Consider the following 22,487-nt stretch of genomic DNA (forward strand, 5'->3'; position numbering starts at 1 on the left):
CCACAAGAATTAACAACCATGTCCATCTTTCATTTTTCTGCTGAAAGATTTTCAGTGGTTCCCACTGAATACCAAATAAAGTTCGAATCCCTTAGATTGGCATTCACAGCCTTCTACGTTCTGGCCCCAGCTTTATCTCTTGAAACTCACTACTCACCATCTGACAATGCCACTAAAAATCCACAAGAGTGATTTTAAGGTTTCTCTATGGTGAAGGTTCAAACTGGTAATAAACCATGTTTACATTTTTCTGGTCTAAAATAATTTCTATATTACTTTATAATAGTCAGCTGGGGGTTATTTAAGCTCTTGGACGAGCCTAAAACTTGTATCCTGAAGAAAATATTTTTTTCCACCAGAAGAAATTGCATTCAATTTCTTAACCTTCAAAACAATGTCAGTGTTGTCACCTGTGCATTTGATAGCCACAGCACAAGTATTCTTCAGGAGCATAAATCCTCCAGCCTTGAATGGACCATTGTCCAGCTCCTGTGAAAAACTTAATATTTGAGAAAGACATTCAATGGTACATGTTTTCTGTACACTTCACGAGTAGATGAGATTTTCTTGTATTAAGGTTAATCACTAAAAAGATGTTTACTTGGGTTTCGTTAACTAAACCCCCTAAAGATGTTTTCCATTTTATTGTTAAACACTTGGTGTTAGCAAGGGTCAGCACGAGAAAAGGCCCAATGGCAAGAATTTCTGCAAATTCTGTAAAGCTTACTGAATTCATTTGTCATTTATTACATTGCTGAGTGGTGCTTGAATAAGGAAACATGCAATAAATTTACTTATTTAACCAACATTTAACTGAAGGCCTGTGGTGTGTTGAGTGCTGGGGCCATACATAGAAAAATACTAGACCTATAGAATCTACCCCTGTAAACCATTCAGGCTAATGAATTCAGATACCTAAAGCAAGCAAATCACAGTAAAACCTGGTAACTGCCCTAAGAGAGGAATGAACAAAGTAATACGAGGGCACACAGAGTGGAGGGACCAAATTCTGCTTGGAAAAGAAGGGGCAGGCTTTGTGGAACGTGGTGTTTGAGCCATACCTAAAGAAGAATATGCCTGATTGAAGATGGAGTTATGGACAAAGGGCTCAAAACACAACATGGTGGGCTCACAGAAAACTAAGAAACCAAATGCACCTGAGTGATGAAGATGGTTGGATGGAAATACAGACTAGGATGTGATCTATTTAAAATTTAATACTTCTTTGTTTATAGGAATTGATGTATTGCTTTGTGTCAGATAAGACTATTACTCCTCTGAGTTCCTCATTTTGCCTTCTTGCCAGGGAAGTTAGTATTAAACCTCACATTTGGTGGAGTTCTTGGTATATTTGGCATATTTGCCTTCCTTTCCCACAGGTTGTGCTTTCTTCCCTCTCTGCTTAAGAGATCATCTGCTTAACACTGAATGCCCTCTTTGTTCCTGTTCTAATAGTCATTCCATATTTATTGAAAACCCACTGAGAAAACAGTCATGAAATTTACTTTTTAGTGTCCAAGTGCTTCAAAATCGTTTTCCATCTCTACATGAACATTTCTTAACCACTGCAATTCATGGCTCCAGTTTTCACTTATGGTTAATTCTGCAACGTTCTCGAACTTCAGAGGGGTTAAATTCTTTCACTGGTGGTGGTGTGATCTCCTCAACTAGATTGTAATCTGCTTTCAGGACAGGGATCACATCATCTTCTTTGAGTACTTCTTGCAATAAAATACAGTGATGAGAAGGAAAAAAGAAACTACATTCCTGTTAGTGATTGTTAGATGACGAGTGATGAGGTAATAGCATGTGAATTCTGCTCTCTTTTGGGGACATGCATTGAAATATGAAATAGCTTTCTAAGACATATAAAATCCTTACTTAGTACCCACTTTTGTATATTAACAGGAATGAATGATGCAACAGAAGAAATCCAGACAACTCCAGGACTTGGAAATCATGAATTTAAATTTTCAGAATTTGCAGGTGAAGATATTTCTATCTCTTTTTCCAATTAAAAGTCATGACTTGGAAGAGAGAGGATATAGGACCTGAATCACTGAGGAAATGCTGTGGGAAAATTTGGACTGACTTATCTTCTGTCCTACCTTAGGATTACTAGGTCAGAATAGCAGGAACCCAAGAAGTATTGATAGTCTGACAGACTAGTATTGAAACAGGATGCAGCAGCAGCAATTTAATGGCCATGTCAAGCAAGCAGGTATTGGCATTGGGCAAGGGTGGGGCTGAAGAGGTAAGCATTTGGCAGGATTTGAACCCGGGTCTCTAATGCTAAGGTTCATATACTTATTCCAACAAACAGACACTCAATTAGCTTATAGGAATGAAAAGGAATCAAGTGGCATTAATAGTTCTCCATAGTTCCCTTTCCTCTATAGGCTTTAATGTTCATAACAGGTTGCTGCCACTTATCAGGGTACACTGGGGGTCAACAATTCAGGACGTCCTTAACTCTTCTTCCTACCTTGACACCTTGGTATCTCACAGGGTGGTTATGAGGATTAAAAGACAATTCATATTCAGTGCCTTGAATAGTGCCTGGCTTCTGCTAACTGTGCAAATGTTAGTTGCTGTTACTGTTAGAATTGTTACTATTTTTTCCCAAAGTTTAAAGGAAATGCACATTAATTTAAAAAAGGTATCATGTACCTACAAGAATAGTGTTAGGGAGACACCTAAAATGAGTGGAGACTTGAGAAATACACTAAGAATCCTTAAAATGATTTTTTCAAAAGGCTTTATTAAGAAGACGGTTCAAAGATGACAGATGCCTGGTAGAAAGTGCATCTTTTTCATCTTTATTAAGAATGATATCCAAACATGAAAATATGTAAGATCTGGTTAGGAGCAGGGTGATCATATATCCCAGTTTGTCTGGGATGGTCCTGATTTACATCTGTTGTCTTGGTGAAATTACTAATGCTCCCTTTTCATCTCAATGTCCTGATTTGGATGAATACAATTACATGGTCACCTTAGTAATAAGGGCAATGAAAATAGGTGGCATTATCAAAAAAAAAGAGCATCTATATTTTAAAAGAATTGATCATTTCTAGGCTCAGATAAAAAACAAAATCCCAACGTTAGTGGGAACGTATACATGCAAGTTAAATTACTACCAGTAATTGTGAAAAACAAGACAATAGAAAATGTTCCAGAACACTGAGCTTGGGCAAAAGGCTAAATTTAAGGGGTAAAAGCTGGATTCTAGAAGCCACAGACCAGGAAATTTACCTTTGAATCGTGGAAAATTTCTGAAATGGACACTTAGTGTTTTAAATCAGAAAGCCGTGCTCATTCTGAAGTCAGAATTGATCACTCAGAATTGATGACCTGTTCTATAATCCTTGCTGTGTGCATAGCCAGGAATGCCATGTTCTATTCCCCTTCCTAGGCAGTAGGTAGGGCAAGAAAACAAGGCATCAGGATTCTAATATTGATCTAATCCTATGTAGGCAAGTTTATACAGGGCACCAGGACAGTAGGCATGTGGTTTCTTCCCTGGTAGCCATGGCAATAAGTAAAACACATGGGACATGTTATTACCTGAGAGGACTAGAACTGTGAGAAAAAAACAGGTCAGCAATACCTAACAATACTTTTATTACAGTAAGATAATAGAATAATGACAGTCTTTATTAATAACAATTCTCCTGGAGAAGAGCCTGATGTGCTTAGGAAAGTATAGCTCTTTCTATTCTGAGCAAGAAAGCACTTCCTCTAGGAAGACTCCCAATTCCCAAGGCTGTACACACCTCCATGTTCTCTGTGACTAACTCACATCCTAGCACCTACAACATTCCATTATTTACACATCTATTTTGCTCCTTCACTCAACTTTCAGCTCCTTGATGGTAGTTACAGTCTCCTTACTGTTAGATCTGTAGCCTGGAAACAGTAGATAATGCTTGCTGAATGGCAGATGAATGGTGTTTTGAAAACCACAACAGGGATATTTTGTCAACTCAAGTCTGTTGCTCCGTGAGGCCAAGCTAGGGGTCAGGTTTACCTCACAGCAAATGTGGAGTTCAGAAATTTTCCAGCACCTCTGCAGGACTCTGCATTACCCAAGAGGGTATTCAGATGTCATTCTGATAGTTACGTATCTCTGGGTTGGTGCGCACTGTAAGATTTTAATCTATTCTAGACAAAAACTCTTAGGACCCCAAAGCCGGATTCGGATACAGGATTAAAGGTGACTAGATTCACCTAAACATGATTTGTGATGGACAGAATCATCAGATAATTGAGATTTGCAGATTAACCAGTAGAGCTCATTCCACTTACGGCGATGCTTTCTTGTTCTTTATTCATTTGCTCACATACTTACTATTTAATTTGGCCTTTTTTTTTTCCATCAGAGATTTCCTGAGTACTTTCAGTGTCACCAAGTGCTGGGATTACAAAGATAGAGGAGTTCGTGCTTTCAGGGCATTCACACAGTGATAAGGAAGAGAGATACGTGTACTTCTAGCTCTGAATTAGACTGGGTACTCTAAAATCCATAAAGGACTGTGGGATCACAGGGAGTGACAAGTGTTATTAGGCACTAAGGATGAATAGGAGGAATTTACTAAGCAGGGTTGGGGGAAGGGGTATTTTAGAGAAGCAATTTGTAAGCTGCACTGTTCCTCTTCTGGTGACTCCAAAACCTATTGTTTAAGGGCAGGCCAGCCTTTCCCCAGTGTGTTCTTCAAGAGGGAACTTGGATGCTTGCTTCAATGAAAGGCTGGGTTTGAGTGATCACATGGATTCATATAGCTTCCCATTCTGATTCGGTACAATTAAATTACCTGGGAAATAACTTTAAATCTGAAAAATCTAGCAACTGTGGTCATCTAGATTCTGAGTAAAGGGTTTACAATATGATGTTATTTATAACAAAGTGAATTAGTAAAAAGTCTCAAATATAGAAATATTTTATAAATATAATTTTATTACTTGGAAATACATACAAAAATTCAAACACAGCTAAAAAACAGTTGCTAAGCAGAGGTCCTATCCAACCTGGTTTAATGAACATAAAGTTATTATCAGCATAAAACTTGAGTCCTGAAACAACTTACTGTCTTCAGGGTCTTTAAATAATGGGTTTAAAAACAGATAAGTGTTTTGTTCTTTACAGCTATTTAAATCTTTCCCCCAAATACAGAGTACTAACATTTGTTTGGTTCATGAGGTTTTATTTTAGAAAAATAGCTAAAGCTATTAGCTAATGATTTGAAAACTGCAATGCGTTTGCTCATTTCCAGTCTTCTGTCACCTTACATTCTCCATGGTTTCTCAAAAATTCCCAACAGTTGTTAATAGAAAGCATTTGCAACCTCCAGCAGCTCTCTAGGATACAGAAGTGTGCGTCTAACAACCTTGAAATCATTTAAGGTGACAATAATTTTTTTTTTTTTTTACTTTTCATTTTTGCAATTTCATGTCATTTTATTTTGGTCCAGCCATATCTCCTTGTAGGAGAAAAAAAAAACTGAGTTATTCTGTTCTTCCTGATTGTCAATCCATTACACTACTTTATCCATTCCTTTTTGCCCTCAGGTTTAAAAAAGAAAAAAAAAAAAGCCTTCTTGACAACCTTAGCATTTTCTATAAATTTAAGCTTATTGTGAGCTTGAACATTTCAAACACTTCTATATTTCACTCTCCTCTCTGTAGTTTTTGTTATGCCAGTTTTCCCTTCTTTTGCAAATGATCTTTGACAACCTGGCTTCATCAGAGAGCTCTGAGATGCCTTAGATGCCCATTCTCTATCTTATTGGCTAGGTTCTTTTAATTTAAAGAAAAAAATAATTTGTAGAATGTCATCTAAAAGTTTTCATCCTTTTATGGTCCCCCTCACAACTTGAAAAACTGGAAGAGCTAGCTGGCTAAGAAGCAGAAAGGCCTCCTTTTGGTTCTGGGGACTCAACCGTGTTCTTCGGTCTGGTCTTGCATCCTCTCTTCCCAGCTGAGAAGCCTGAGGCCCCGAGTAGATCAGATAAACCGGGGAAGACTTCTGCCTGAAATGGTCTGATTCACGGTTCAGAGGGGAACAAGTCTAAATTTGAGATGTGCTTCCACACTATTCTTTCTTAAACTTTAAAGTGAACATACTTCCTTGCTTGCAATCTGTTGATAGATCTCTTCTGCCTACAATATATACTACAAACCCCTTAGTCTGGCACACAAGGCCCTGTGTGACCAGCTCCCATTTCTTTTTCTAGCTTCCCCAACCCCAAATGCCTTACTAAAAGAACTTTTTTCTCTAATGCATTAGGCTGTTTCATACCTTTGCTCAGATTATTCCCTCTCAGCCAGATCCCTACCTCCTGAGAACACCTATTCATCTTTTAAAAGCTCAAAATAATGTCCTCAAATCTCTGCAATTGAGTGCTCCTTTATGCCCTCTTTAACCTTTATTTTCTTCTGTCTTTACATCTATAACATGTTACAGTCATTGTTTACATATCCATCTGCCTGACTAGACTGTGAACAACTCTAGGGCAGAAATAATGCTTTATTCAGCTTTACATCTTTCATCATATACTACAGCACCAAAAAACTTGCACTGAATAAATGTCAGACTGAAATCTGCTTCCCTGTGACTTCCTCAAATCCTAGTTCAAGCCCTGGGATCCAGATAGACAATGCCAGCCCTTCAAATAATATCTAAAGACTGTCCCAGTCCCAAGTCTTCTCCAAGCAAAACAGCCTTAACATCCATGTTTTAAAAACCTTTTTATCCAAGCTGTCCTTTCATCTAAGCACTTGAGCTTAGTGACGTTTTATAAAATTAGGCACCAAGTCCTAATGAGTGCTGAGCCCCTCAGGGTAAAAAAGTAACCAAGGTCACTTCGTTTCTCATTCATTAAATAAACGCCTGATGGTGACTACTAAGTGTCCAGAAATTCTAGGCGCTAGTGATATAGACATTAAATTTAGTTTCCTTGTCCTCAGTGACTTCACAGTCCAGAGAAGACAATGATAGTGGCAGGGCTAGAGCCTAAGCCCAATATGCATGAATGCTAAGTAATATTTCCTCAAATCAACTCCCTTTTTAACAGCCACTTTATCATCTTAGAGCATACTGAACACGTACTCTTTGAGGCCTTTTTCATAATAACTACTCTCAAGCCAGCTTTCTGCAACCTAACCCTTGAATTGTATCTTTTGTTGATTATTTTTTCAAACCCAGTTACAGGATTACTATATTATTCCAGTTGATTGCATGTGCTGCTTTTGGTCCTGTGTGCTACCTTGTTGAATGTGAATTTCCATGCTGACCCTCACAGATCTGGTCCATCATCTAACCTGAAGACCATAACTCTAACTTCATTTAACTTATTGGTTAAAAGCAATGAGGATAACAGAACTAAGGCCCAACCTCTAGAAAGCTCCATCCTACTTTCTTATTCACAATTTGGTGCAATACATTAAATATACCCCTTATCACCTTATTAACATTTATTATTTTGAATAAAACTATGGAAACTATGGATAAATCATGCATAACGAGGAATTATAAGCTGGTTTTTAAAAATAACAATCATTAAATATCCATTATAAATATTAATTTTATTTTAAAAGAATTGGAAGATGTTACATATATTACATACTACATATAATGGCACATGTCAGCCTTTTAAGCTTAAAAATAATCTTTTCCCAAACTGGGATTGATTTATACCCAAGTATAAAATGACCCTTGGCCTATAGCACCAACCCAGGCCCAGAGGAAAAGCCAGTTTTGAACCTGTCTGTCCTCTGGCATTGGGCTTCCTGATATGACACTGAGGGTCCTCTCCCTCTGGTTTTATTCCCTGGCAGTATTGAGGCCTGGCACAGGGACCCATCTTACTGTATGCTGCAGGCCTGGGAAATCAGGGAATCTAGAGGGGGTAGGGTCCTCTAACCATTTTATAATGAAAAAAAAGTTAAATATATTCCTTATTCTGTGTTTTTGATTTATACAACTATAACAAGACTCTACAAGACAGAAGAAGCTTAAAATTACTGAAATATAATTTCTCTGCTGGTTCTTCTCTTTGGAAATTGAAGTCTCATAATAGGAGGAACCTTAAAAGTCATCTAGTTCTGATTGGTAACCTGTTCCACTGTCACCTCCCTGTCCCAGATTTAGGTATAATTCATTCAAAGTTTTAAATGCCATCCATATGCCACATTTTTAGACAAACACAGAAGCTTAATAATACTTTTCATTTTCTTTTTCTTGGTTCATAAGGACAATTCCTGCCAAATGTTCTGTCTTATGACTCTCCTCCACTTCAAAGTATGTTTAAGTTACACATTAAGAATCCAAAAAAATACCACTGTGGAATTTTCATAAGCAATATCCAACCAATCAGTAAAACACAGTACACAGTGTGAAAATTTTAATTTATTCCCCTCCCAAGTATCCAGAATGTATATCTCTTTAGCTTTGAGAAATGAGATACTGAAAATACCAACAGAATTGATCATATGAAAGAAAGAAAAGCACATACGACACAGGAAACATCCCTAAGTCCTCCCTACCCTAGTAGTGCAAGTTAATGTAAGTTTCTGGCAATGTCACCTTTCACTTGATTTATAAAACTTTTACAGGACAGATTTAAAGTGGAGATAGGCCTCTGATTTTTATTTTTAAATCCTAGCAGGTTTTTTTTTTTTTTAAGAGGCTACTATATTAAATGACAATGCATTTTGAGTCGGGGAGAAAAAAATTAAAAACCCAAAATTTCTTTCTGTTTATTCAAAATAAAAATACACATAGAATTATGAAAATATAGGTTTACTATTTCCACCACGTAGGTTGATGCTGCTGTTGAAAGGCTTACAAACTGTTTTTCAAGTTTTTAAAGCTCATCTCGATCCCTCAATAGAGTATACCTATATTCACTGGGTGCTAGTTTCTGGAAGGAGCTCTCAGGTGGACTGCTTGCTACATCTTGGGCTTGCTACAAAAGAAAGAATAAAACATTTTTATACCAATATAGTTTATGGTGCTATAATATTTTAATAAGTGTATTCGATGAATAGTAGTTCCCCTATAATTATTTGCTTATTAATCAATAAAAGCAACTGTGTGCCAAAGCAAGATATTTAAATGTGAAATCTTGCTTTCCTCATTTCAAATGCTCTTATTGAGATTCTCCAGGGCAGGGTTGCCACAGGGCCATTAACTGTGGGCTTGTTTTACATTTGCTGAGGTGTGGTGGAAGGGACCAAAATACATGACACCTGGGTGCTTTCCTAGACTAGTCGACAGAGACAGCACAACCCTAGGTTGGCCCAGACCCTTCCCTTCTGCGCCTGACTGCTAAGAGAATTAACAGCATCCACTCTGTAGATATTATCTTAGTTATCAATTACCAGGATACCAGAAGTTATTACAACTTAGTTGAAATAAAGAGGAAAGCAAACACTTCAATGCTGAAATAAATTAATTTCTGTAGTATTTTACTTGTGTACCAAGAGCAGACAAAAATACACAGTGAAACGAGCTATTTCCAAGAATTTTAAAGAAAAGGCAGTGCAGTCTATCCTCTATTTCCAAATTGTGACCTCAAGAGCAGGCCTGATTGTTCTCCTCATTTTAATATCCCTTGTAGTTGACATAGGCACACAGTGCATATATTACATACTATATGTAATGGCACATTAATTCTAACAGGAAGCAATGTGTCTACAAACTTATCATTTGACTTTATCATGTTCCTCTTTCCCAATACATTTTTAATTTTTTCAGTGAGATATATGTTTGGATTAAGCTGAAATTAATTATATTACTATAAAACAAACATTTATTTGGTGCCCTCTGTTAGTACACAAAGATGAACAAATATAAGTTCACTGTCTAATGAGGAAATTGAAACAAATCAGGATAATACAATAACGGTAAATGACATCTTTTCCTAATCTGATAAAATACTATGCAGGCCTTCTTTTCTGAGGAAAATAATCACCTTTGGGTTATAGCCAACAAGTTTGCCTCCTATAGTTGTTAATTATCAAAAATCTGACCTAATTTTTAAAGGAAAAAGCATGTTGTTGGATTCCTATAGGGAATTCTTGCCTCTGAACCTAATCTCACTCTTAAATAAGGTAAAGAAAAACTCAGTTTTTATTTTCCTTTTATAAATAGAGGTTTTATAGGCAAAATAATGGATTTAAGTTCTGAGCATATGAAATAGAGGGTTTTGGTACATATCTTCCCTCGGTATCATGGTAATAGGCATGATAGAAATCATAATCTATCAAAATGCAAACTTAGGGCTGTTTAGTACAGTAGGAACATAGAAATTACTTGTAACAGAAGTTACAAGGTGGAAACAGTAAAATTCTCAGGTAAAAAAAACATAAAAGAACATAAAATTTTGATAAAACAGTTGTCAAGTATTCTAAATCACAAATGGGAAAGCTGCATTAAACTGTAAGGTTTTGAGCATTATGAATAGTGTATTTGTGAAGGCTCTTAGAATGATTTAGCAAGAATAACAAATCATTACTTTCTTTATAGTGTGGTCAATCTTCCAGCCACAGAGGAAGGCTTGGATAGTTATTGGAATCCACTGATTTCTTCACTGATTTATCTGCTTTAGATTCCTATTTCCTATTCCCATTTGAAGCCAACTATATTTAACTGTTACAGCCATATTCCACAGAGGTCACATCAGAACACTTTTAAACGATCAAGAAACTACGTTATAATATTCTTTCAACTTTTCTGAAGACCTAAAGCTTTAAAAATTAATTTAAAGGGGTAATTTCTACTCAGAATTTCTCTACACAAATATTCAGAAGCTGAAGCTCAAGCTGATGCAAGAACTTCAGACCCTCTTTGAGGCTAACTGAAAAAGGGAAAAAAAGAGTTCCCATTGAAAAATAAACAGGAGTCCTACCTCTCCTGGGGCTGTATCAGTTGGGTCAGGTCCATGATGGAATTCTCTGTGCAGTTTTCCAGAATGTAAGTCAAATACGAATTGCTTGAGTTTTCCAGGAATTCTAAAACCAGAGTCAAATAAAATGTAAACTGTTAAAATGGACTTATCTCTATTTTACCAACTTCACAGTATTAAAAAAACTTTTGCTAACCTATAGTCCTACCATCCTACCACAACTATTGCAGGCCAGGTATGTGTGAAACATTTTTACACAGTTGTAAGCATAGTATCCAGATACTCAGTTTTGTATTCTAATTCCTGTACTTGTTTCATAGAAAATTTTCCATGCTTATCATTAAGGCACATTATAGTCTATCAAGATGCTGTATCCCAAATTAACCATTTTTAATTAATGGGCACTTTATATATTTTCCTAAATTACATATATGTAACTAAAAAAAAACTTTGTTCTGCAACATCACACTAAAAATAACAGGGCTCAAGGGAAAAACAGTTAGGGGCTAACCACTGAAAACTATGCAGCTTTGTAACCAAAGCACTACTACGAAGCTATAACAAAAATATTAGCACCATCCAATGTCCACCACCATTTAAACCTAGTGTCAACCAGGTGATCCTCTGCAGCCTTAATGTAAAGCTTGTGAGCCTACTTTTGAGGTTCAGGTCCTTAAGGGCCTTCACTAGACAGTAAAACCAATTTCATCAAATTAACCTGAACCAGGGCATAGCATTTTTATGTTTTTTTTCCTAAACATAGAGGCAAATGTCTTCATAACGTCTTCAGACCACACGTGCAACTTCATTGGATAGCTTAACATTGTGAAAAGCAAAGCACTTCTCAAGATCATTAAACTAGCTTTTATTTACACTAACAAGGGGACTTCCCCAGGATTTTCAGTTGTTTTGTTTTGGAGGTCTTCATATACCCCTGCGGCATTCTCTTTACGAAAAAGCTTATTCTGATGGCTTCAGGATATTCTGAGGATAATGATATATGAACTGACACAACTTCACTTTCTATGGACACTATTCTCTTAATTACCAATCATGTATGAGCAAATCTGCAGCACAGAAACAATGCACTGTAGCAGACACCACCATACTGAGCTAAGCAAATTTATGTACCAGGCTTTCTTCTTTGTAATATTTCCTTGAGTTATATACAATAAAGTAGGATTACTGGGTTAACAAATAAGAGCTTTTGACCAAGTGTGAGCAAATTATACCTATAAAACATCAGTTGGTTTTTACTATCTGTCTACCTGTTTGTTCTTTAAAGTCTTGCCAAGCATGTCTTTTTTAAATTAAAATTGGTTTTGCTAATTTGATAAGTAAAAGATACCTGCATTTTAATTTACATTTCTTCACAAATTAAGCATTTTTTTCATTGCTTGTCTGAATTTATATCTCTGCTCATACGAATTGTCTGCCTTCTGAGATCTTGGTGCTTTAAAAAATTATATATTTTAAATAGAAACACTTTTTCATTCTGTTACAAGAATTAAAATGCAGGTCCATATACACTTTAATTCCTTGGGTAGAATTGATTGACTTTTAAAATCATTATTTTTTTGGTAGCAAACAATAGCTGGCTTGTAGTTAATATTACCAGTTTCTTTTTCTTTTTATCCTCTCTTGAGGTCCCGGAAGTGCTGTTTCTTCCCTTCAATAACTCCCACTGAGATGTACCAACCAATAACTTCATTGTATACCCATTTTGGCTCCCCACTAGCTCCAATGCAACAGAGACCAGCAGGTGCCAAATGCACAGTTTACAAATACAAATGACTGTCAGGTAGCTGTATTGACAGAATGCCTCTGAAAGGTTCTCTGGTGCTGAATTGCACATGCACCAGAGATAAACATTGAGAGGAGATCAATTTAAATTTAATCTGACATCATCTACTGTCACCCACAGCAAGTGCTAAAATATATCCATTCAATCCATAGCATTGCAAATGGTCTATAATGTTTAAGATAAAGCCTCTGCTAGTTTGTTTTATGAGGTCCAAAGATTATCACAACTAATACAGTGTGAACTGCTTCTGCTAGTCAAGAAATAATTTATGATTAAATCTTAAATGTGAGAAATTCATGAAAACACTCAAAACACATTTTTCCAAGCTGATTTTTTTCCACTGTCAACAGACGAAAGAATGTGTGCAAAAGGAAAAGACGAGAGATAGGATGAATCTGAACTGATGCAGTAGAAAAATAGATTATAAAAGAGCTCTTATCTAGCTTGTGGCCAGAAACTATCCATCATTATTAAGAAGTAACATTCAGTGAATCAACACTAAATTGTCAAGAAAACAGACTACGTGGTAATCTCCTAAACAGGAAAATAAATGGGCCCTTGCCATAATAAATAAAATTATATATATCACACTTTAGGGCAAAATTGTTCTAATTAGAACACCTAAGTGTTTCCCATCCTCCAGTTACTTTTTTGTTTATTTACAATTCTTTTTTAGGTGACACAAAATTTTGACATAGTGAAATGCACAAATGTTAAGTGTATGAACAAACTTTGACAAATGAATACAAGGTAATACGTATTTTTATTATTTCTTAAAATTTACATACAGCAGAATTCACTTTTTTAGGCTTAAGTTTTATGAGTTTCAACATGTGCATAGCATTTTGCTACCAGCTGCTCAAATCAGGTACAGAACAATTCCAATACCCTTTTTAAGTCAGACTCTTCCATTTCCCATAACCCCTGGCAACTGCTGACCTTCTATGATGTCATTTCTAGAAAATCATACAACATGTAATTATAAAAATGGCTTTTTTTTTCACTTGGCATATTGCATTTGGGATTCAGCCATTTTTGTATGTATAAAAAGATCTGTTCCTGTATCCATTGCTGAATAGTATTTCCCATTGAGTAGATATACAATTAGTTTATCCATTCAAGGACATTCAAGTTCTTTCCAGATTTTGGCGATTATGAACAATACTGCTACAAACATTTGTGCACAAGTTTTTGTGAACTTTGTCTAGAACAAATGCCAGGTTATATGATAGGTATATGTCTTACTTTTGAAGAAACTGCCAAACTCTTTTCTAGAGTGGCTGTATCATGTTGTAATCCACCAGCAATGTATGAAACTTCCAGTTGTTCCACATCCTCATGAATACCTTGTATTATCAGTATTTTAATTTAGGCATTCTAAAAAATATAAACTAATGATGTTGAGCACCTTTCACATGTGTTTATCTGCCATCCCTATATCTTCTTTACATTCTATCAGTATCTTTCACAGAACAAAAGTTTTTAATTTGATGAAGACCAATTTATAAATGATTTCCTTTTATGGATAGTGCTTTTGATACTCTAAGAACTCTCTGTGAAACCCCAGGTCATAAAGTTTCTCCTATGTTTGTTTCTAAGAGTTTTCTAGTTTTATCTTACATATAGGTACATGATAAATTCTAATTTTTCATAGAAGGAAATTCTTTTTTGGTATGAGGACATTCAGTTGGTCTAGGACCATCTGTTGAAAAGACTATTCTTTCTCCACTGAATTGCCTTAGCACCTTTAAAAAAATCTATTACTGGGATTACCCTTCCAAGATGGCCGAATAGGAACAGCTCCAATCTGCAGCTCCCAGTGTGATCAACGCAGAAGACGGGTGATTTCTGCATTTCAAACTGAGGTACCTGGTTCATCTCACTGGGACTGGTTGGACAGTGGATGCAGCCCATGGAGGGCGAGCCGAAGCAGGGTGGGGCATTCCCTCACCCAGGAAGCGCAAGGGATTGGGGGATTTACCTTTCCTAGCCAAGGGAAGCCATGACAGACTGTACCGGAAAAAACAGGACATTCCTGCCCAAATACTGCGCTTTTCCAATGATCTTAGCAAACGGCACACCAGGAGATTATATCCCACACCTGGCTCAGCGGCTCCCACGCCCACAGAGCCTTGCTCACTGCTAGCTAGTGCAGCAGTCAGAGATGGAACTGCGAAGTGGCAGCCTGGCTTTAGGAGGGGTGCCTGCCATTGCTGAGGCTTGACTAGGTAAACAAAGTGGCCAGGAATCTCAAACTGGGTGGAGCCCACCACAGCTCAACAAGGCCTGCCTGCCTCTAGACTCCACCTCTGGGGGCAGGGCATAGCTGAACAAAAGGCAGCAGAAACTTCTGCAGACTTAAACATCCATGTCTGACAGCTCTGAAGAGAGCAGTGGTTCTCCCAGCATGTTTGAGCTCTGCGAACAGGCAGACTGCCTCCTCAAGTGGGTCCCTGACCCCTGTGTAGCCTAACTGGGAGACACCTCCCAGTAGGAGCCGACTGACACCTCATACAGCTGCGTGCCCCTCTGAGACGAAGCTTCCAGAGAAAGGATTAGGCAGCAATATTTGCCCTTCTGCAATATTTGCTGTTGTGATACCCAGGCAAACAGGGTCTGGAGTGGACCTCCAGCAAACTCCAACAGACTTGCAGGTGAGGGACCTGACTGTTAGTAGGAAAACTAACAAACAGAAAGGAATAGCACCAACATCAACAAAAAGGACATTCACACAAAAACCCCATCTGTAGGTCACCATCATCAAAGGCCAAAGGTAGATAAAACCACAAAGATGGGGAGAAACCAGAGCAGAAAAGTTGAAAATTCTGAAAACCAAAGCACCTCTTCTCCTCCAAGGGATCACAGCTCCTCGCCAGCAATGGAACAAAGCAGGAAAGTTGACAGAAGTTGGCTTCAGAAGGTCGGTAATAAAAAACTTCTCCAAGTTAAAGGAAGATGTTCGAACCCATCACAAGGAAGCTAAAAACCTTGAAAAAAGATGAATGGCTAACTAGAATAAACAGTGGAGAGAAGACTTTAAATGACCTGATGGAGCTGAAACCCATGGCACGAGAACTATGTGACACATGCACAAGCTACAGTAGCCAATTCGATCCAGTGGAAGAAAGGGTATCAGTGATTGAAGATCAAATGAATGCAATAAAGTGAGAAGGTTAGAGAAAAAAGAGTAAAAAGAGACAAACAAACCCTCCAAGAAATATGGGACTATGTGAAAAGACCAAATCTACATTTGACTGGTATACCTGAAAGTGACGGGGAGAATGGAACCAGGCTGGAAAACACTCTTCAGGATATTATCCAGGAGAACTTCCCAAACCTAGCAAGGCAGGCCAACATTCAAATTCAGGAAATACAGAGAACACCACAAAGATACTCCTCGACAAGAGCAACCCCAAGACACATAATTGTCAGATTCACCAAGGTTGAAGGAAAAAATGTTAAGGGCAGCCAGAGAGAAAGGTCGGGTTACCCACAAAGGGAAGCCCATCAGACTAACAGCGGATATCTCAGCAGAAACTCTGCAAGCCAGAAGAGAGTAGGGGCCAATATTCAACATTCTCAAAGAAAACAATTTTCAACACAGAATTTCATATCCAGCCAAACTAAGCTTCATAAGTGAAGGAGAAATAAAATCCTTTACAGACAAGCAAATGCTGAGAGATTTTGTCACCACCAGGCCTGCCTTACAAGAGCTCCTGAAGGAAGCGCTAAACATGGAAAGGAACAACCAGTACCAACCACTGCAAAAACATGCCAAACTGTAAAGACCATCGATGCTAGGAAGAAACTGCATCAACTAATGAGCAAAATAACCAGCTAACATCATAATGACAGGATCAAATTCACACATAACAATATTAACCTTAAATGTAAATGGGCTAAATGCCCCAATTAAAAGACACAGACTGGCAAACTGGATAAAGAGTCAAGACCCATCAGTGTGCTGTATTCAGGAGACCCATCTCACGTGCAGAGACACACATAGGCTCAAAATAAAGGGATGGAGGAAGATCAACCAAGAAAATGGAAAGCAAAAAAAAAGCAGGGGTTGCAATCCTAATCTCTGATAAAACAGACTTTAAACCAACAAAGATCAAAAGAGACAAAGAAGCCCATTACATAATGGTAAAGGGATCAAATCAACAAGAAGAGCTAACTATCCTAAATACATATGCACCCAATACGGGAGCACCCAGATTCATAAAGCAAGTCCTTAGAGACCTATAAAGAGACTTAGACTCCCACACAATAATAATGGGAGGCTTTAACACCCCATTTTCAATATTAGACAGATCAATGAGATACAAGGTTAACACGGATATCCAGCACTTGAACTCAGCTCCACACCAAGCTGACCTAATAGACATCTACAGAACTCTCCACCCCAAATCAACAGAATATACATTCTTCTCAGCACCACATCACACTTATTCCAAAACTGACCACATAGTTGGAATTAAAGCACTCCTCAGCAAATATAAAAGAAGAGAAATCACAGCAAACTGTCTCTCAGACCACAGTGCAATTAAATTAGAACTCAGGATTAAGAAATTCACTCAAAACCACACAACTAAATGGAAACTTAACAACCTGCTCCTGAATGACTACTGGGTAAATCACAAAATGAAGGCAGAAATAAAGATGTTCTTTGAAACCAATGAGAACAAAGACAGTGTACCAGGGTCTCTGGGAAACATTTAAAGCAGTCCGTAGAGGGAAATTTATAGCACTAAATGCCCATAAGAGAAAGCAGGAAAGATCTAAAATTGATAACCTACCATCACAATTAAAATAACTAGAGAAGCAAGAGCAAACTAATTCAAAAGCTAGCAGAAGGCAAGAAATAACTAAGATCAGGGGGAGGAGCCAAGATGGCCGAACAGGAACAGCTCCGGTCTACAGCTCCCAGCGTGAGCGACGCAGAAGACGGGTGATTTCTGCATTTCCATCTGAGGTACCGGGTTCATCTCACTAGGGAGTGCCAGACAGTGGGCGCAGGCCAGTGGGTGCGCACACCGTGAGCGAGCCGAAGCAGGGCAAGGCATTGCCTCACCTGGGAAGCGCAAGGAGTCAGGGAGTTCCCTTTCCGAGTCAAAGAAAGGGGTGACGGACAGCACCTGGAAAATCGGGTCACTCCCACCCGAATATTGCGCTTTTCAGACCGGCTTAAAAAACAGCGCACCACGAGATTATATCTCGCACCTGGCTCGGAGGGTCCTACGCCCACGGAATCTCGCTGACTGCTAGCACAGCAGTCTGAGATCAAACTGCAAGGCGGCAGCGAGGCTGGGGGAGGGGCGCCCGCCATTGCCCAGGCTTGCTTAGATAAAGCAGCCGGGAAGCTCGAAGTGGGTGGAGCCCACCACAGCTCAAGGAGGCCTGCCTGCCTCTGTAGGCTCCACCTCTGGGGGCAGGGCACAGACAAACAAAAAGACAGCAGTAACCTCTGCAGACTTAAATGTCCCTGTCTGACAGCTTTGAAGAGAGCAGTGGTTCTCCCAGCACGCAGCTGGAGATGTGAGAACGGGCAGACTGCCTCCTCAAGTGGGTCCCTGACCCCTGACCCCCGAGCAGCCTAACTGGGAGGCACCCCCCAGCAGGGGCACACTGACACCTCACACGGCAGGGTATTCCAACAGACCTGCAGCTGAGGGTCCTGTCTGTTAGAAGGAAAACTAACAGAAAGGACATCCACACCAAAAACCCATCTGTACATCACCATCATCAAAGACCAAAAGTAGATAAAACCACAAAGATGGGGAAAAAACAGAACAGAAAAACTGGAAACTCTAAAATGCAGAGAGCCTCTCCTCCTCCAAAGGAACGCAGTTCCTCACCAGCAACGGAACAAAGCTGGATGAAGAATGACTTTGACGAGCTGAGAGAAGAAGGCTTCAGACAACCAAATTACTCTGAGCTACGGGAGGACATTCAAACCAAAGGCAAAGAAGTTGAAAACTTTGAAAAAAATTTAGAAGAATGTATAACTAGAATAACCAATACAGAGAAGTGCTTAAAGGAGCTGATGGAGCTGAAAACCAAGGCTCGAGAACTACGTGAAGAATGCAGAAGCCTCAGGAGCTGATGCGATCAACTGGAAGAAAGGGTGTCAGCAATGGAAGATGAAATGAATGAAATGAAGCGAGAAGGGAAGTTTAGAGAAAAAAGAATAAAAAGAAATGAGCAAAGCCTCCAAGAAATATGGGACTATGTGAAAAGACCAAATCTACGTCTGATTGGTGTACCTGAAAGTGATGGGGAGAATGGAACCAAGTTGGAAAACACTCTGCAGGATATTATCCAGGAGAACTTCCCCAATCTAGCAAGGCTGGCCAACGTTCAGATTCAGGAAATACAGAGAACGCCACAAAGATACTCCTCGAGAAGAGCAACTCCAAGATACATAATTGTCAGATTCACCAAAGTTGAAGTGAAGGAAAAAATGTTAAGGGCAGCCAGAGAGAAAGGTCGGGTTACCCTCAAAGGGAAGCCCATCAGACTAACAGCGGATCTCTCGGCAGAAACCCTACAAGCCAGAAGAGAGTGGGGGCCAATATTCAACATTCTTAAAGAAAAGAATTTTCAACCCAGAATTTCATATCCAGCCAAACTAAGCTTCATAAGTGAAGGAGAAATAAAATCCTTTACAGACAAGCAAATGCTGAGAGATTTTGTCACCACCAGGCCTGCCCTAAAAGAGCTCCTGAAGGAAGCGCTAAACATGGAAAGGAACAACCGGTACCAGCCGCTGCAAAATCATGCCAAAATGTAAAGACCATCGAGACTAGGAAGAAACTGCATCAACTAACGAGCAAAATCACCAGCTAACATCATAATGACAGGATCAGATTCACACATAACAATATTAACTTTAAATGTAAATGGACTAAATTCTCCAATTAAAAGACACAGACTGGCAAACTGGATAAAGAGTCAAGACCCATCAGTGTGCTGTATTCAGGAAACCCATCTCACGTGCAGAGACACACATAGGCTAAAAATAACAGGATGGAGGAAGATCTACCAAGCAAATGGAAAACAAAAAAAGGCAGGGGTTGCAATCCTAGTCTCTGATAAAACAGACTTTAAACCAACAAAGATCAAAAGAGACAAAGAAGGCCATTACATAATGGTAAAGGGATCAATTCAACAAGAAGAGCTAACTATCCTAAATATATATGCACCCAATACAGGAGCACCCAGATTCACAAAGCAAGTCCTGAGTGACCTACAAAGAGACTTAGACTCCCACACATTAATAATGGGAGACTTTAACACCCCACTGTCAACATTAGACAGATCAACGAGACAGAAAGTCAATAAGGATACCCAGGAATTGAACTCAGCTCTGCACCAAGCGGACCTAATAGACATCTACAGAACTCTCCACCCCAAATCAACAGAATATACATTTTTTTCAGCACCACACCACACCTATTCCAAAATTGACCACATAGTTGGAAGTAAAGCTCTCCTCAGCAAATGTAAAAGAACAGAAATTATAACAAACTATCTCTCAGACCACAGTGCAATCAAACTAGAACTCAGGATTAAGAATCTCACTCAAAGCCGCTCAACTACATGGAAACTGAACAACCTGCTCCTGAATGACTACTGGGTACATAACGAAATGAACGCAGAAATAAAGATGTTCTTTGAAACCAACGAGAACAAAGACACAACATACCAGAATCTCTGGGATGCATTCAAAGCAGTGTGTAGAGGGAAATTTATAGCACTAAATGCCCACAAGAGAAAGCAGGAAAGATCCAAAATTGACACCCTAACATCACAATTAAAAGAACTAGAAAAGCAAGAGCAAACACATTCAAAAGCTAGCAGAAGGCAAGAAATAACTAAAATCAGAGCAGAACTGAAGGAAATAGAGACACAAAAAACCCTTCAAAAAATCAATGAATCCAGGAGCTGGTTTTTTGAAAGGATCAACAAAATAGACCGCTAGCAAGACTAATAAAGAAAAAAAGAGAGAAGAATCAAATAGACACAATAAAAAATGATAAAGGGGATATCACCACCGATCCCACAGAAATACAAACTACCATCAGAGAATACTATAAACACCTCTACGCAAATAAACTAGAAAATCTAGAAGAAATGGATAAATTCCTCGACACATACACTCTCCCAAGACTAAACCAGGAAGAAGTTGAATCTCTGAATAGACCAATAACAGGAGCTGAAATTGTGGCAATAATCAATAGTTTACCAACCAAAAAGAGTCCAGTACTAGATGGATTCACAGCCAAATTCTACCAGAGGTACAAGGAAGAACTGGTACCATTCCTTCTGAAAGTATTCCAATCAATAGAAAAAGAGGGAATCCTCCCTAACTCATTTTATGAGGCCAGCATCATTCTGATACCAAAGCCGGGCAGAGACACAACCAAAAAAGAGAATTTTAGACCAATATCCTTGATGAACATTGATGCAAAAATCCTCAATAAAATACTGGCAAAACGAATCCAGCAGCACGTCAAAAAGCTTATCCACCATGATCAAGTGGGCTTCATCCCTGGGATGCAAGGCTGGTTCAATATACGCAAATCAATAAATGTAATCCAGCATATAAACAGAGCCAAAGACAAAAACCACATGATTATCTCAATAGATGCAGAAAAAGCCTTTGACAAAATTCAACAACCCTTCATGCTAAAAACTCTCAATAAATTAGGTATTGATGGGACGTATTTCAAAATAGTAAGAGCTATCTATGACAAACCCACAGCCAATATCATACTGAATGGGCAAAAACTGGAAGCATTCCCTTTGAAAACTGGCACAAGACAGGGATGCCCTCTCTCACCACTCCTATTCAACATAGTGTTGGAAGTTCTCGCCAGGGCAATTAGGCAGGAGAAAGAAATAAAGGGTATTCAATTAGAAAAAGAGGAAGTCAAATTGTCCCTGTTTGCAGACGACATGATTGTATATCTAGAAAACCCCATTGTCTCAGCCCAAAATCTCCTTAAGCTGATAAGCAATTTCAGCAAAGTCTCAGGATACAAAATCAATGTACAAAAATCACAAGCATTCTTATACACCAACAACAGACAAGCAGAGAGCCAAATCATGAGTGAACTCCCATTCAGAACTGCTTCAAAGAGAATAACATACCTAAGAATCCAACTTACAAGGGATGTGAAGGACCTCTTCAAGGAGAACTACAAACCACTGCTCAAGGAAATAAAAGGGGATACAAACAAAGGGAAGAACATTCCATGCTCATGGGTAGGAAGAATCAATATCGTGAAAATGGCCATACTGCCCAAGGTAATTTACAGATTCAATGCCGTCCCCATCAAGCTACCAATGACTTTCTTCACAGAATTGGAAAAAACTACTTTAAAGTTCATATGGAACCAAAAAAGAACCCGCATCGCCAAGTCAATCCTAAGCCAAAAGAACAAAGCTGGAGGCATCACGCTACCTGACTTCAAACTATACTACAAGGCTACAGTAACCAAAACAGCACGGTACTGGTAGCAAAACAGAGATATAGATCAATGGAACAGAACAGAGCCCTCAGAAATAACGCCACAGATCTACAACTATCTGACCTTGGACAAACCTGAGAAAAACAAGCAATGGGGAAAGGATTCCCTATTTAATAAATGGTGCTGGGAAAACTGGCTAGCCATATATAGAAAGCTGAAACTGGATCCCTTCCTTACACCATATACAAAAATCAATTCAACATGGATTAAAGATTTAAACGTTAGACCTAAAACCATAAA

General features: G+C 38.6%; 1 protein-coding gene across 1 annotated transcript in view; it reads right to left on the reverse strand.

Moving 5' to 3' along the window:
- Positions 1 to 8,732: 8,732 nt before the first annotated feature.
- Positions 8,733 to 22,487, reverse strand: part of ERP44 (endoplasmic reticulum protein 44) — a 120,269-nt gene continuing 106,514 nt past the window's right edge. The window contains exons 11-12 of the mRNA XM_031014463.2: positions 10,911 to 11,013; positions 8,733 to 8,966 (exon numbers count right to left, since the gene is read on the reverse strand). Of these exons, the coding sequence (XP_030870323.1) occupies positions 8,865 to 8,966; positions 10,911 to 11,013 (205 nt within the window). The 3' untranslated portion in view covers positions 8,733 to 8,864. The remainder of the gene's footprint in view (positions 8,967 to 10,910; positions 11,014 to 22,487) is intronic.

Source organism: Gorilla gorilla, chromosome 13 (assembly GCF_029281585.2).
Source record: "Gorilla gorilla gorilla isolate KB3781 chromosome 13, NHGRI_mGorGor1-v2.1_pri, whole genome shotgun sequence".
Lineage (NCBI taxonomy): Eukaryota > Metazoa > Chordata > Mammalia > Primates > Hominidae > Gorilla > Gorilla gorilla.